The 14,755-nt window shown below is 38.8% G+C and overlaps 1 protein-coding gene across 1 annotated transcript in view; it reads right to left on the reverse strand.

Moving 5' to 3' along the window:
- Positions 1–14,125, reverse strand: part of PEX7 (peroxisomal biogenesis factor 7) — a gene marked incomplete at its 5' end in the record, with an annotated part of 33,298 nt that extends 19,173 nt beyond the window's left edge. Inside the window, 4 exons of the mRNA XM_009997049.1 lie at positions 7,930–8,038; positions 8,345–8,422; positions 12,430–12,580; positions 14,068–14,125. Of these exons, the coding sequence (XP_009995351.1) occupies positions 7,930–8,038; positions 8,345–8,422; positions 12,430–12,580; positions 14,068–14,125 (396 nt within the window). The remainder of the gene's footprint in view (positions 1–7,929; positions 8,039–8,344; positions 8,423–12,429; positions 12,581–14,067) is intronic.
- Positions 14,126–14,755: the final 630 nt, after the last annotated feature.

Genomic DNA, 14,755 nt, shown 5'->3' on the forward strand with positions numbered 1-14,755 from the left:
TGTCTCCTCCTCAGATGCCATGACTGTGAGAGGCACTGTGCTCTTGGTGGGAGCAAGATGATTTCTCACAGGTTTCACTGCCCTCGCCTACTTTCAGGCTGCCAAGAGCAAGCCTGCTCAGCAGGAGCACAGCACTGCAGACACCCTGCAGGAGCTGGAGGCCCAGGCATCGCTGCCCTGCTTGTGAAACAGGGCAACATATGGGGGGAGGAACCACGAGCAGCAGGGTGTTGGCAAAAAAAGAGCAGAACAACCATCCACCCACCATCAGTCCTGCGAATCTGTCTGTTCGCCTGCGCAGGGCAGATTCCAGCTCCAGTCTTTCGGAGATTTATAATGGACTTCTTAAAAAGCTTTCATTTTAATTGCATCAGATAACATGGATTTGGAGGGGAAATGTATTTCACAACAGAGAGGACCATTTCTCCTGAGCAAATAAATATATAAACCCAGGTGGACCAGAATGAACTGTTGCAGAGATGGGCCACAGCAAAGGACAAAAACAGTTGAAAAGTGAGTTACTGGGCCAATAACAATTTTGATACTAAATAGACAATTGCCCCAATTATTCCTTTATTTAACAGAAAATGCTGATGCACAAGAAAAAGAGTTATTTTATTTTATTTCTTTTAAAATGCTAGGCTTAGCTGTTATTAATTCTGGCTGGCACCATTTGCAAAATGTTTTTAATGGGGTAACAACATGCAAGTGAGCCTTTCTGTGAATAGAACAGACTGAAATAAAGCCAAAGGCAAATCCAAATTTTCCATTTAAGCTGTAAGTGGAAGAATCAGATTAATTTTTTAAAAAGTGCTGATAAACAGTGTAATGCTGACACATTATGCATTTTAACAAACTTTTTTTTTAAACCTCAAACATCTTTCCATGAACTCACTACATAGATTTTTTTTCTTTTTTACATTGCTGTTACAAAATCTGGAATTTCCACATTTCTATGAATCCCTCAAATCTGCATTACAAAGGATTAATTTCTTCCATATGGTAAAGCAGCTGTAGGATAACAGTAATAGAAAGCACAAGGAAAGCACACCTAGTACAATCATATTCACTCACAGCCACTTCCAGTTGGCATCCCAAAGTAAGCAATCACAAAAGGGGCCAGCATATCCCCCAGAAAATACTTCTATTTTTGTAAGAAGCAATTTCTCTATGGCAACAGATTTTTGCTAGTCTGTTAAGATAATTATGATTCCAGATTTGTTTGTATATTGTACTGGCTTTCTTTCATTTTAATGAATATTTGTGAAATCTTGGACGGACCGACAGAACTACACAATAGACACTCATCTATTCAACATTTCTGAAAGAGATGCTGATCTACAAGAACATCATCCCTGTGCAGGGGATAAAGACTGCTAATGTGAATGACAATGTATGACAGTGAAAAGATAGCTTATTTAAGATTCAAATGTCTTGTCAGTTTTATGCTAGCTTTTTATTCACAGATGTATTTTACCCAAATCCATCAACCATCATCTCCTTGATCCTGTGACAACAACTGGCTAAGCAATCACTGCCAGACAGTGCAGAGGTGCACCATTAACTATAAAAAATAGCTAGGTATTTGGGAGAGTAATAAAAACCCAAGGAACCTTAAATGCTCTCTGAAGGCAAAAAGGAATCTAACCAGGACAGATAGAATGTTTTCCAAGAACTGAAGTACTGTTAACTTAAAATTTTACTTTAAAAAAATTTTAAAATCTCCTTTCTTTTTTAAGCTCTAAAGCAAGAAATCTGATCTCCTTTCACTGTTCCCTCATAAAGAGAAAAAGCCCCAAACAAATAATATATCTTTAATTTACTTAGAAAAAGAATTCAGCATAAAAGACACAAGTATTGGCATATATGGTGTAACATCAGAAAAAAGCTTGATTAAATAAGTATTTCTGCAGTGCTGTTGAATGATTACAAGTTAACATTACTTGCTTGCTTTAGTTTTTTAAAACACTAAACCAGATTAAGTTGTTTAGTCTGACTCAACTAGCAAACATGCAGGAGAATAAAGCACAGAAACCAAATCTCATGACTCTCCAAAACAATCTCTTTAGCATGCTAAAATAGTTATGATGTCCATTTCCATCAGAGATAGTATAAGGGAACCTTAAACAGGAATAATAAAGCACAAGAGATTCCACACAGAGAGACAGAAATAAGTGACACAAATAGTAGATTTATTGAAATCACCCAGCAGGACTCTACTAAATGCACATCTATTTCCATGTCGCACAACCTGGATATCAAGGAAACATAATTACCAGTGGAAACGTACTTTCCAGGTGGTAATTTTTCAGTCTAATACAAAATGCTGTAATGCTAAAAATTAGAAGAGCTTTAAGTTACTTCAGAAAAGATCACAGAGACTTTTTCTGAAAAGAGTAATTTGCTAAAAAATAACAATAATAATAAAAAATAATTGAAAACTTATTTCAGTGTTTTCCAAGATGATTAAACGTAATCATCTTGGGGAAAAAAAAAATATTTCAAAATTGACCTAACTTATGACTTACTATTACACCATTCTTCAGCAAATGGCAATACTGGCCAGATGCCCAACTCTAACCCAAATGATGCAAAACATACACATTCACTGTAAAACACGGTTGCATTTTTCTTCTCAACACTACACCATTATTTGACAATATAAGATTCTAATATCAAATATTATAACCTGAAAGAGGTTTATATTGCAGCATGTGCTGCACACGGGACTTTACTGCGGTTGCTGTGTCCCACAGTTGAGGGCCACACACATTTCCTGAGCAATATTCCAGCTGGCACACCAGGGGCATGAGACTCGGGTTAATTCTGCTCTCTGCTGATTTGTCTTGAAGCAACAGACTGCAGGTGAATTATATTGTAATAGCTTCTAGCATGAACAGCAGTTTAACTAAACGGCAACAAAACAGTCTGTGCTCAGCTTGCTCTCCAGATGCTCCACTGTACAATAAGAAGTTGTACAGTAAATTGGAACACCTAGAAAGGTGTGCCAAGATTACATACCAGGTTGATTTATGAAATTACCACCTGACAACCCCTTAACTACACACATTTATCACTAAGAGACCGGTAGGCAAGAAGACAAACTTTTGGAAAGGCACCTCAATGTGGCAAGGCTGGCAATAAAACTGAATACGAGATAAAAAATGTTTTCAATTTTAACCTTGAAGTCTAGGACTGAAAGCAAAAGCTTGCAAAAGTGGAGGCTGGATTTTCAAGTCCATTTGTAAGCCAGCAAAGCTACAAATCCCAAACACTTTTGTCAATATAATAAAAATTTCTCGGAAATTATCACAACTTGTTGTGGCATGAGAAAATTTTTTGCCTTGGGCTTTCCATTTAGAAAATAAGTCTTTCAGCAAAGAATACAACTAATTGATCTAAAGATTGACGCATACAGACATTATCCTGCAGATTTGATGAACTCTTGTTTTATTTAAGATTTTTTAAAAACTATGTATCTGCCCTGATCAGTGCACTTACGCAGTGTAATAATTTTTAAAGGAATGCAGTATTAAAAGAGAGGTCCCAGGAGCTAAGAGGAAACCCAGCAGTAATTTTAAATCTGGGCTTTGTCAAATAGAAACCATTCATATTTTCATTCGCCAGCATCATATATACATTGAAGAATACTACAGTTATGCAAACAAGGATAACATGGTACTCATTAATTACTTCCCACTGTTAAATTTAGGGGCAATAAAAATAGTTGATACTATATAGGCTGCTTTCTTTATAAACCACAGGACAAGGCCTATTTCTCTGCACTTATGGAGAATCCTTTAGCAGAACAATTTTATGATTTTTTAAAAATGATTTTTATGACTACACAATAATGTACATTTGACACTTCCTTTATGTGCTTCTCACCAATTTACTCTCTGGATTAAATAAAAAAGAAGAGACCTTCTGGACAAATAACACAAAACCTCATTAAACCCTTTTATCCATCAAGATGCTGTTAAATATTTATGTCACTTCTCTAACGACATTTTCCACACCACTGTTTTTTTCAATGTTGCCAGGGCTCAGGGCTCTAGTTTGGTGCTGCACGTCCACTTGAACATCCTGCTTATCTTATCAGCTCAGAAATTGCTACCGGCATCACAACAGCAGTTATTTACATACACACAATTAACACTTTGTTCTGTTACTATTAACTCTCAACTTCAAATAGAAAAAAAAAGATAAGCCATTTACTTGCTGAGAGTACAAATGGTTGTGTGCACATGAAGACAATAGCTTTGTAAAGTACCTCACATGCCCCTGTGCATGTTAAATGGAAGTGTATCAGTTGCTGAATAAAAGTTAATTTAACTGAACGATCAGACATATTTATCTTCTGTAATTCAATTGCACTTTATTGTCCACAGCAGACAAACTTGTGTTTCCTGTATGTATTCAGATTGGAGGATTAACGAGGCAAAATAACCATATTTAGTATTAAATTCTTTTTCAACTGCTTTACTTCTACTACAAAGACAGGCTGAGAGAGTTGGGGTGTTCAGCCTGGAGAAGAGAAGGCTCTGGGGAGACCTTAGAGCACCTTCCAGTACCTGAAGGGGCTCCAGGAAAGCTGGGGAGGGGCTTTTCACCAGAGAGGGCAGTGACAGGACAAGGGGGGATGGTTTTAAACTGAATGAGAGGAAATTTAGGTTAGACATCAGGAAGAAATTCTTCACCATGAGGGCAGGAAGGCACTGGAACAGGTTGCCCAGGGAGGCTGTGCCTGCCCCATCCCTGGAAGTGTTCAAGGGCAGGTTGGGACCTGATGATCTCAAGGTCCCTTCCAACCTTGACCATTCTGTGATTCTATACTGCAGCCTTACGTTTCGCCTTTTTTTTTTCACCTGTATTTTTTTTTTTCTATTTTCATAATACTTTGAGAAAAAGTCAAACTCCAAAAGCAAAGATTTAACCATAACAGCTTCAGGCAAAAATTATCCAGGTACCTAATGGTCCTTCTGAGCAGTTATTTCACCGTGGCTTGAGCTGTGTTTGGTTTTCTGTCTTCAGTGTTCACAAACAAATTACTGAAGCAGAAATTCAACTTTTGCTGGTATCATAGAATCATAGAATCTTAGGGGCTGGAAGGGACCTTGAGAGATCAATATCAGTATCTATGTGGATTCAAATAAATCCAGAAAAAGGGCAGGAGTGAGGCCTCCAAGAGGTTCCTAAACCTCCTTCCATCTTTTTAATTTTCTTAAAAACAAAAAATAAACTTTAAAAGTGCATTGCTGTACTTAAATGTTACTGTGGTTAACAACGTATCTAATTTATTTTACTAACACACAGAAAATTGAAGATGCTGCAACATGAAATATCTCATTTCTGGTCTGAAGTGCTAAGACTTTCCTATTAGTGAGTATATGGCTGTGAACAGTGTGAGGTGGGATGAGAGAAAGGGGACAAGAGGGGCAAGACGAAGAACACACCCACACTGTGCAACCCTTCAGCAGTGCAACCTCCTTCAAAAAGGCAATGCTTCAATACACTTTAATGACACTCTTCAAAAAACGAATAGTTTAAAAATAATAAAAAAGCCCCCAAAACCCCAAACAAACAAACAAAAAAAATCCCCACAAACAAAACCAAAAAACAAACCACAAGGGAGATGAAAGGAAGTATAAGAAGTACAGACATTTTCAGTTACTAACTTTCAAGATGACACAAAGTTGAAGAGACCACAAAACTTGGGACCACCTTTCCAGCAGGTCTCTCAAAGAGGGCAACAGCTGTAAACTCCATACAGTACTATCATGGATTGCAGTTCTTCTCCTGCTCCGATTCTGGCTCAACAAAAGATTATCAGTGAAATTAACCTTTCTGTCCCATAATTTCCTGTCATCCTTATCAAGTGTGTGGATTGTAACAAGTTTCAAACAAGAAGGCCCAGCCTGCTGAAAAATTCCACCTGACTTTCATGACGTATCTTGACTGACAGTAGAATGCCACTGACCATGGAACAGTGCAGTAAACTCTCTGAGCATTAACTGTCTGATAAGCCATTCTTACAACAAAGAAATGGCATTTACACCCAGAGCTAGAGGGTCATGAGTACTTCCTACTACCCACAGTCCTGCTTACCAAAGAGAAAACTCCTAATATATATTTTCTGTAGTCAAGTAATCTAATCAAACCACAGGAAAATTCCAATGTAAACTAAAACCAAAAGCAAACAAACTTTTTCCACATCGTCATGTCATTACGCTATTTCACTTAGAAACACACCAGATGTTTTATTTTGGAAATCTTAAACAGAGTGCACCAGCACTTTAAAGCCTTAATTTTCCTTTACCTAATGACTTTACAGCTAGCATTACACTGTAAGATTTTTATTTCACACCTGAGTAGTATTTAAAGAAGAGAAATACTGTGTCTTTTGTGTGTGTTGTTTTTTCTGTAAAATACTATGGGGTCACTGATGAGTGAAAACTGACTGCAATTAGGTTCAGGCTCCAGCAGTATGATAGTCCCTTTCAAATGGCAAAATTTACAAAAGAAGAAAGAACAGATCAATTGTGTGTTGCTGTACCCAATTTAAGTACCACCACATACAGAATTTACCAGCCAATGTTTTCCACTGTATTAGAGCAGTTTGGCTTCATAGCGTAAAAAACAAATAACCAGCTGAACCATTAAAGCCCTTTTCTTCATTTACAATATCAGAAATTTTATATGAGTAAGACTACCATGGAGGTGATGCTTCCGAGAGGACTTAAAGAGATCACAGCATCCTCTAGAACCAAGCACTGTTTTCTCCACTTAGCTTTGACCAGCTCAGCACTCTGTGGTGCACAGATGCATTTCAGTAGAACTGCTCATCCAGCACACAGGACTCAGCCCTGTAAGTTTCTGCACATCCCACTAGATAGGAATCTCACCAAGCATTACCTCAATGAATCCTTAGATAAGTTGGTGCTGCTGTGCACCAGCACCCAACTTCCAAGCACTACTATGTTAGAACAAATACATGTAACTTGTTTGTCATTCCAGATCAACTCTGTAACTGCAGTCAAAGAGAAACAGCCAGACTGAAATCTTAGGAAAGCACTTTTTCATCAAAGTCCCCACAGAACAGGGAAGACTCACTGTCTCTCTTTAATTTCATAACAGGAAAAGATATTTATACATGCTTACCCTCTTGATATAAGAGCTAAAAAGCTTCTACTTAAATCAGTACACAAGTCCAACAGACTTGAAATCAAATAAAGTTAAGCCACTGGAGTTAATGTCTTATATTAGTACTAAGGCAGTGTCTTACTGCACCTCTGTCTCCCACACAAATTCTGTGGCTCACAGCACCCCTGCTCAGCCAGCAGTCAGGCTGCAGATCTCAGTCCAGAGTTCTTGGTGTGCCTCTGGAGAACACTGCCACCTCACCAGCCTCTTTGCCTTTGGGTATGCCCAACTCAAATACGACTGTATTGACCAGCAAGATGCCTAGCACTTTCAAAGCAGAACAGTAGAACTGATTATTACCCGTTTCAAAGAACAAGGCAGAGATATCCCCAGCAGTACTTTAAACAGTTCAACAGGAACTGACTGTGTTTCTCACAGAGCTAAGGGTTGACTGACGCTTGGGATAACCTGAACAAAATGTAAGCCAGAACACAAAATAAAGCATGATTTAGCACTCAATAACAAGAATGAGGTGAATGGAAGAGAGCTACACAAAATAACAAACAACTGCCACAAGGTCACTGTGACAGCTAGAAAACTGCTGATCCCTGCTTAAATGACCAAGAGGATGACTGAAAGATTGTAACAAAACATACAACTCCAGCAGCTCCTTCCATTTTTAGTTATGACACACAACTACCATCTGCTGGACAAAGTGCTGAACTAACCCAATAACACACAAGTGGGGTTTTTTTGCTGTGAGAATTCCTTTACAATCATGTTTACCTGAGGCAGATGCAAAACAACCTGGGATGTGTGGAGACCATATAGTGCTGTAAATGACCCCTTCGTGGCCTTTAAAAGTGCATAATGACTTCCCCACAGCTGGATCCCACTGAATAAAACAAAAAGAAATCTGTTGAGGTGCACATTAGATATGGAAAGAAAGGATTGCACACATGAAAAAGTTTTATACACACAGAAAGGACTAAATTAACCTTTTTTTACCATGTATCATGAAAAGTATTTGTATACTTAAACTGGTATCAGCTGAGGAATAAATTAACATCTCAGTTAAAACAGAATTTAAGCCTTGGTGTGAAAATAAAGATCAAAAGTGAATTAATGCTGTTTCTCAAAACAAATAACTATTCATAACTATTCAACCACATTTTTCACCTTCAGCAGAAAACCAACATACCAGCTTGGCTGTTTGATCCCATGAACCAGACACCACTAGGTGCTCTCCTCTAGTTTGGCTCCAGTCAACACTATATGCCTATAAATGATATAACACCAGTTTAGAAAGAGCATTAGAATACAAGTTTCAAACTCAACTTAGCCAAAGTTTCACACAGTAGACTTGGATTTGCAGATTGCATCATAATCAACTAAAAAACTACACCAGTCAAGCACAGCAAAGCTGCCAACAATGCTATTTACCTAAATAAAATTAAACATCTCAGTCTGGCATTAAAGGTATATGCAAGCTCAGTAAAGCATCCGAAAAAGTAGTGATGGGCCAAAACACAAAGTTAAAAAAATAATAAAGTTGTAACAATATCCGTATAGACCCATGATCACCATAAGTTTCTATAAACAGTAAAAAACTCATAATTCAAACCAATTTCTTATCTCTGATCTAATTTTATTCAAATATCTAGCTTCAAATTGCTAGCAATGTAAATGCCATCTCTCTTCAGGGCTGACTATGGAGTTATCTTTGAGGTTTCAGCTAACAATTAACACTTCTTTAACGACATTTAATTCTCATATGAAATACATGCCATAAAATACTCCTGATCTTTATCTTTTTGCAGGTTCTGTGACACTCTTTTACATTCATATCCTTAAACAAATAGAAGAAAATTAAAAACCCAACTTCACTCATGATTCATCATTCAGCTAACAAAAGTGCATTATCTGCAGCTTTCCTTTTTTATTTTACTATGTCCTGCTTCCCATACACTGAAAGGTGTTTTTCTCTGGCACTATGCTGTGCTATCTCCCTTCCTGAGAGGCTTAGAATCCAAATGTACAAGACATTCAGACAGCACTTGACAAAATCAAATAACAAACTGAGAGACAATTATTTTTTTTGTTTTTCCAAAGCATGCCTTTACATCTTGGCTTTTGTCCATTAAGTACCAGTACTACAGCTAATTAGAACACCCTCCTTGCCAACAATCTTCTGCTAAAATAACAGAGGAGACACACAACTACCTCCTCATATTATAAGAACAAGACAAGTGGCTCTCAGCCTCTGCACAAACATTAGTCTCTCTCCTTCCCCCTGAATCTGTGCAGGAGCCTGTGCTCAACTCCTGTACTGCTGCGATGTGAAATGCCTCTAGGCAGTTATGCCTCCTGCACACAACAGCATCATAAAGTCAGCTCAGCTCAAGTGTTTGGCTCAATACTTTCTAGAAAGAACCATGTCTCTGAGAAATATGCACCTTTGCCATACAGCTCACCTAGCCCCACCTATTTTGGATGTATCAGATCTACTTTTACTCAGCTCTATCTTTGACAGTAAGATAGTGAGCTCTCCCTGACAGTAAGATAGTGAGATCCCACCTGGAGTACCGTGTCCAATTCTGGAGCCCCCAACAGAAGGACATGGAGCTCCTGGAGAGCATCCAGCGGAGAAAGATAATCAGAGGGCTGGAGCAGCTGTGTTTATGAAGACAGGCTGAGAGAGTTGGGGTTGTTCAGCCTGGAAATGAGAAGGCTCCAAGGAGACCTCACAGTGGCCCTTCAAGTGCCTTAAGGGGCTACAGGAAAGCTGGGGAGGGACTTTGTACAAGGGCTTGTAAAATGGATTAAAACTGGAAGAGAGGAGATTTAGGTTATACATTAGGGGGAAATTCTTTCCTGTGAGGGTGGTGAGACCCTGACCCAGGTTGCCCAGGGAAGCTGTGGCTGCCCCATCCCTGGCAGTGTTGAAGGGCAGGTTGGATGGGGCTTGGAGCAGCCTGGGCTGGTGGGAGGTGTCCCTGCCCATGCAGGGGTTGGAACTGGGTGGTCTTTAAGATGCCTTCCAACCCAAACCATTCTATGATTCTAAGACAAAGTGCACATCTGGTTTACAGCTCCCTTGCCAGCTGTCAGCACACAAAGCCTGTGTAGCATATGTGGTGACACAGCTCTGTGTCCATGAAGCAGATGTGGTTGGGACTGACCAACTCTCTGCAGCTGCACTGGCACCAAAGGGATCTGGGCAAATTCTCCTTCAGGCAAGAACTCCAAGCAGAATAGAGAAGTGGCTCAGAAAATGGCAAGAGTTATTTTCCATTTAGCATGTGACAGGTCCAGCTAATGGGAAGAGAATGACAAGGAGATGATGTGGAGAAGCAAGTAAAGCTGGTTTTTATTCCTCATTCCTTTTCATGCTTGCATCCAACATAAATTTAGAGATGCTGCAGCAGAAGCTGTGTCCAGCAGCTGGGACAGCATAAACCTTACCTATTAATCTTTTAGTGATTTACCTTCCATCTTAAAATACATTAATAGTGGTTTATGCCTCCCACACAGCAGCAAGAAACGCCTCAGGCAAAATGAAAAGATGATGAAAAATCGTTGTAAAAACATAAAAATGGTTCAGAAATAAAGTTCAGGCTCACTTTACAAAACAAATTTAATTCAAGCATTCTACTATTTCACATTCCAGTGAGACTTCACCAAAACCAAAAGAAATTAGACGATTTATTAATGAGATTTAGCAGTTGGTTAGTGCTGGAATAAAACTCATTGTCCTTTGACGATGAAGACATGCTTTTAAATTAAAAATGCACATTTTTTGAGGAGGGACAATTATCTCATTTAGAAAAAAAGAAACAGATCCCAGACATTAACACTTTAGAAATATTATAAAATGCAGTGACAAAACTGTAACTAGAAATGTCAGACAGGGATTAAGGACTAGGAAGGTAGCCAATCATTTTAAAGAGCACTGTCTACCAGTGCTTACCACAAAGTATTGGGTATATTCCTCTGAGATCTATCCCCCTAATGCATCTTTATAAAGAATCAATGCAAACCTTTTGTATCACACCAGAAACATGCAGCTCACGTGTCCTGCACTGCCTGTCTAGTTCATGGTTGAGTGCCTCCATCTCACCATGCTACCTGCTGAGCTAAGACTTGGACACAGAAATATTCAGTTCACAAACAACAGATGGTGTAGCAGAACCAAAATAAACTTTTGGACAGAATTTCAACGAGAAAATTATAGAAAAAAAAAAAATAAATTTGGTATCACGCTTTGCCTACATCTTTCTGTTACTACCAGCAGCCTTTGAGCACTAACATAAAATCCTGACCACAGCTACAAACTCATGTCTCATACTTCTTTGTTTACATAGTACATGCATTAAACCAAAGCAGGAAAATGACAAAGAAATAAGGTACAGAAGACAGACTGTCACATAACTGCAGCCTCTCAGCTTTTTTTTTGTATTTGTGAATACAAAACTGGATTCCCTCCATCATTTTTATTGACTATATAACCACAAGGTTATTCTATCCAGATTTATGTCATTCAGATAAAGCACCAGTAAACCAGGCTAAAATGGATTGCATCTAAAGTTCAAAGACTTGACAGAAATCAGGGGAGAATTAGAATGAAAGCACACACACACACAAAAAAAGGGTAGAAAAATCACTTGGAGGAAGTGTCCTTTAAAACATGGATATAACATTTTTCTATACCCACACTGCACTGCATAAAGAAATGGAGATTTTAAGAAAATCAAATCCAACAGTATCAAAAAGTAATCAAAAGACTAAAAAAATACATGCTGTCCCAATATTTGACTACTGTTATTGGAGCAGGATCTCACAGATGCTAGGATGGAAAAGGATAAGCAGTTCCCAGGCACGACGTAAGTCCTAAGGATCTGAATAATATGTATTACTCTACACCCTCAAGGATAACACTGCTAAATGCATCAGCTGTCTGACTGAGACCTACCCAATAATTCTCTAAACCTCACAGAATGACTGCAGGACTTTCATACAACCTACTTGGCCTACAAGAAACAATAAATGCTATTTCTGAAGATCTTAGATTTCTGTAATAAAGCAGTACCTACTACAGCATATGAATGTACCTACGAATATGTACACTTTGTATTCAAAATAACATTAAGCTATAAATTAAAACCACAGAACCAAAGTTAAAAAATAGACAACAAAACCCACTTTTGATTATAAATCCACAAGTAAATTTCTTAATAATTCAAACATGAGATCATTCATGAAGTTTTTCAAGTTTGCCTGGTTTACCTCCTGAGTGTGCTCTTTACAGACTTGCAGGGGACCTTTGGTTTTAGCTGTATCCCAGATTTGCAGAGATCCATCTCCACTAGAAGTGATCAACACATGTTCATTATTCTCACTCCAGGTCACATCAAACAGGCCATCATTCCAGTCAAAACTAAATGGGAATAATGAAGATTTGGTCCGTGAGAAAGAACAACAGAAAAGTCTGGACTAGTTATATGCAAAGACAGTATTTATTTAAATCACCCTCTTTACCATTCTAACCAACAATTTTGTATTTGGGTTTCCAGTAAATCCCATTGCAAGTAACTTACTTGTTATAGTATCAGCTTTCACAACTGTATGCCAGAATAGGTTGCTTAAGTTAAAGCATAAACAAGCCAAACCTTCCACACGTAGATAGTGAAATTTGATTTCAGTCTCAAACTAGCCAGGCAGACACAGAGGAACCACATGTCTCAGCCTGATCTATAGTTTCTCCAGGATGTTGCTACAGAGGTAGGAGCAATTTGCTTCTGACAACTGTGCTAAACAAAGAAATAAAAGTTGTGTTGGGAGAGCTCTATCCAATTCCCAACACCATTAGGAAGCTGAGCAACAATGAAAAACCAACAGAAAGTCAGTCATGAACATATTAAAGATCTCTACACTCCCTTAAAAGGGGCTTTCCAATTCTTCATAAGGGGATCAAATACCATGTGTTAGTTGCTATGAACAACTGTCAATGACCGTGCAGTTATCTGATGGTAAATAGGCACGTATTTACTCCTCTTAACTGAGGGTTCATCTAAGCTCAGGTTAAATTTCATGGCATCCTGCAGTAATGATAAGGGAAAGGCACACACAGATCACTTCAGAAGAGAAAATGACACAGCTTGTGGCTCAGGAACTTACAGGACTTTCTCCCACAAAATAAATGAAGTCATTGGAAACATAGAAATGAACAGTACTAAACCACAGTACTTAACAGAACTAGAAATATTGAACAGCTTCAAAATGTTTTGCTTTATAACTATGAATTAAGAAGTTTCTCTGAATATGATTAACTATTTGTTAAGCATATCTATGTCAGCCCTCTTAATCTAAACAATGGCTGTTTCAAAAATTGCTTAAAAAAAAAAAAGGTCAATGATAGCCAAGTATTAAACCCTCTCCTTCCTAACCTTTCTCCTCCTCCCATCCAGAACACAAAGCAAACTCCCCTCAAATCCTCAGGATACTGGATCTCTGGATTTCCTAGGAAGGGCCTCCATGAGTTTAGGCAGCTTCCTGCTCTACTTTCAGTATAAGTCAGTCATAAGAGCATAAATTTAGGTGGCAACACACTGTTCCTAAAAAGCTAAAACTTTTAATTTCAAGCTAGAGAGGCTGCTTTTAACTTCCATTGTAATTTTCTATAAAACAGTTTACATTACAGGTGCAATCCAGATTACCGCCTATAACATAATCTATGCAATGTAAACCTATCGTTTGTACATACACAGAAATACACTCATATGCATGTAAATATAAAGACACATCCTCAGTAGATACTGTAGTGTGGATGCAATGCTTTTCATGGCTAAAAATAAGTTGTGTCCTGTACTCACAGGTACCTAATAAGTTTTCCTCTTGCAAAAATAAAACATAAAGCAATGTTACCTCCTGAGTAGAACAATCCCAGCTTCATTTTGTTCCAGCACTGCCAGAGTTCCACAACCTAAACCAGCAACACAAAAGAAAACATCACAATTAGTTCTCCCATGCCAAAAGAAACTGTGGTGTTTGCTCTGCGGTAGCTACTATGTGCAAATACAAAGGACATCTGGACTTTAAAGAGGAAAATCAGTTGCATAAACAAACATCTTGTTGTCTCTTATTCTCTGAAACAGCAACTCATTCACATCAGATGGGTTTTGGGTGTTTTTCATAACTTCAGTATTACCCGTGGGTGAGGTCGCAAAAGAAACAACTCACCAGTGAAGCACAAAAGTACATTTCCCTCAGACACAGCAGCCTTACAGCCACAACCTCACCTTGCAGACACACCAGCATGGGGCTCCCTTTCATCTTTATGATAAGCCAACAGACTTTTTTCCCCCCGCCTCTGAATCTCGAACCACAAACACAGCCCTCCAGAAACGCCACCAATAATTCGAAAAGACACAGACGGGCACTGCCCTGCGGGTTGTGTCGCAGTAACTCTACACGCAGAACCTGCTTCGGGAAGGCACCCGGAGGCCGCGCTGGAAAGGGAAAAGGCCCCGACGCCGAGATGAGCTCGGGGCGCCCCCTGAGGCCCCGGGGGGCAGGGCCTGCCTGGGCACCCCGGCTGGGACCCAACAGCGAC

Source organism: Chaetura pelagica, unplaced genomic scaffold (assembly GCF_000747805.2).
Source record: "Chaetura pelagica isolate M959 unplaced genomic scaffold, ChaPel_1.0 scaffold1134, whole genome shotgun sequence".
NCBI classification, from domain to species: Eukaryota; Metazoa; Chordata; class Aves; order Apodiformes; family Apodidae; genus Chaetura; species Chaetura pelagica.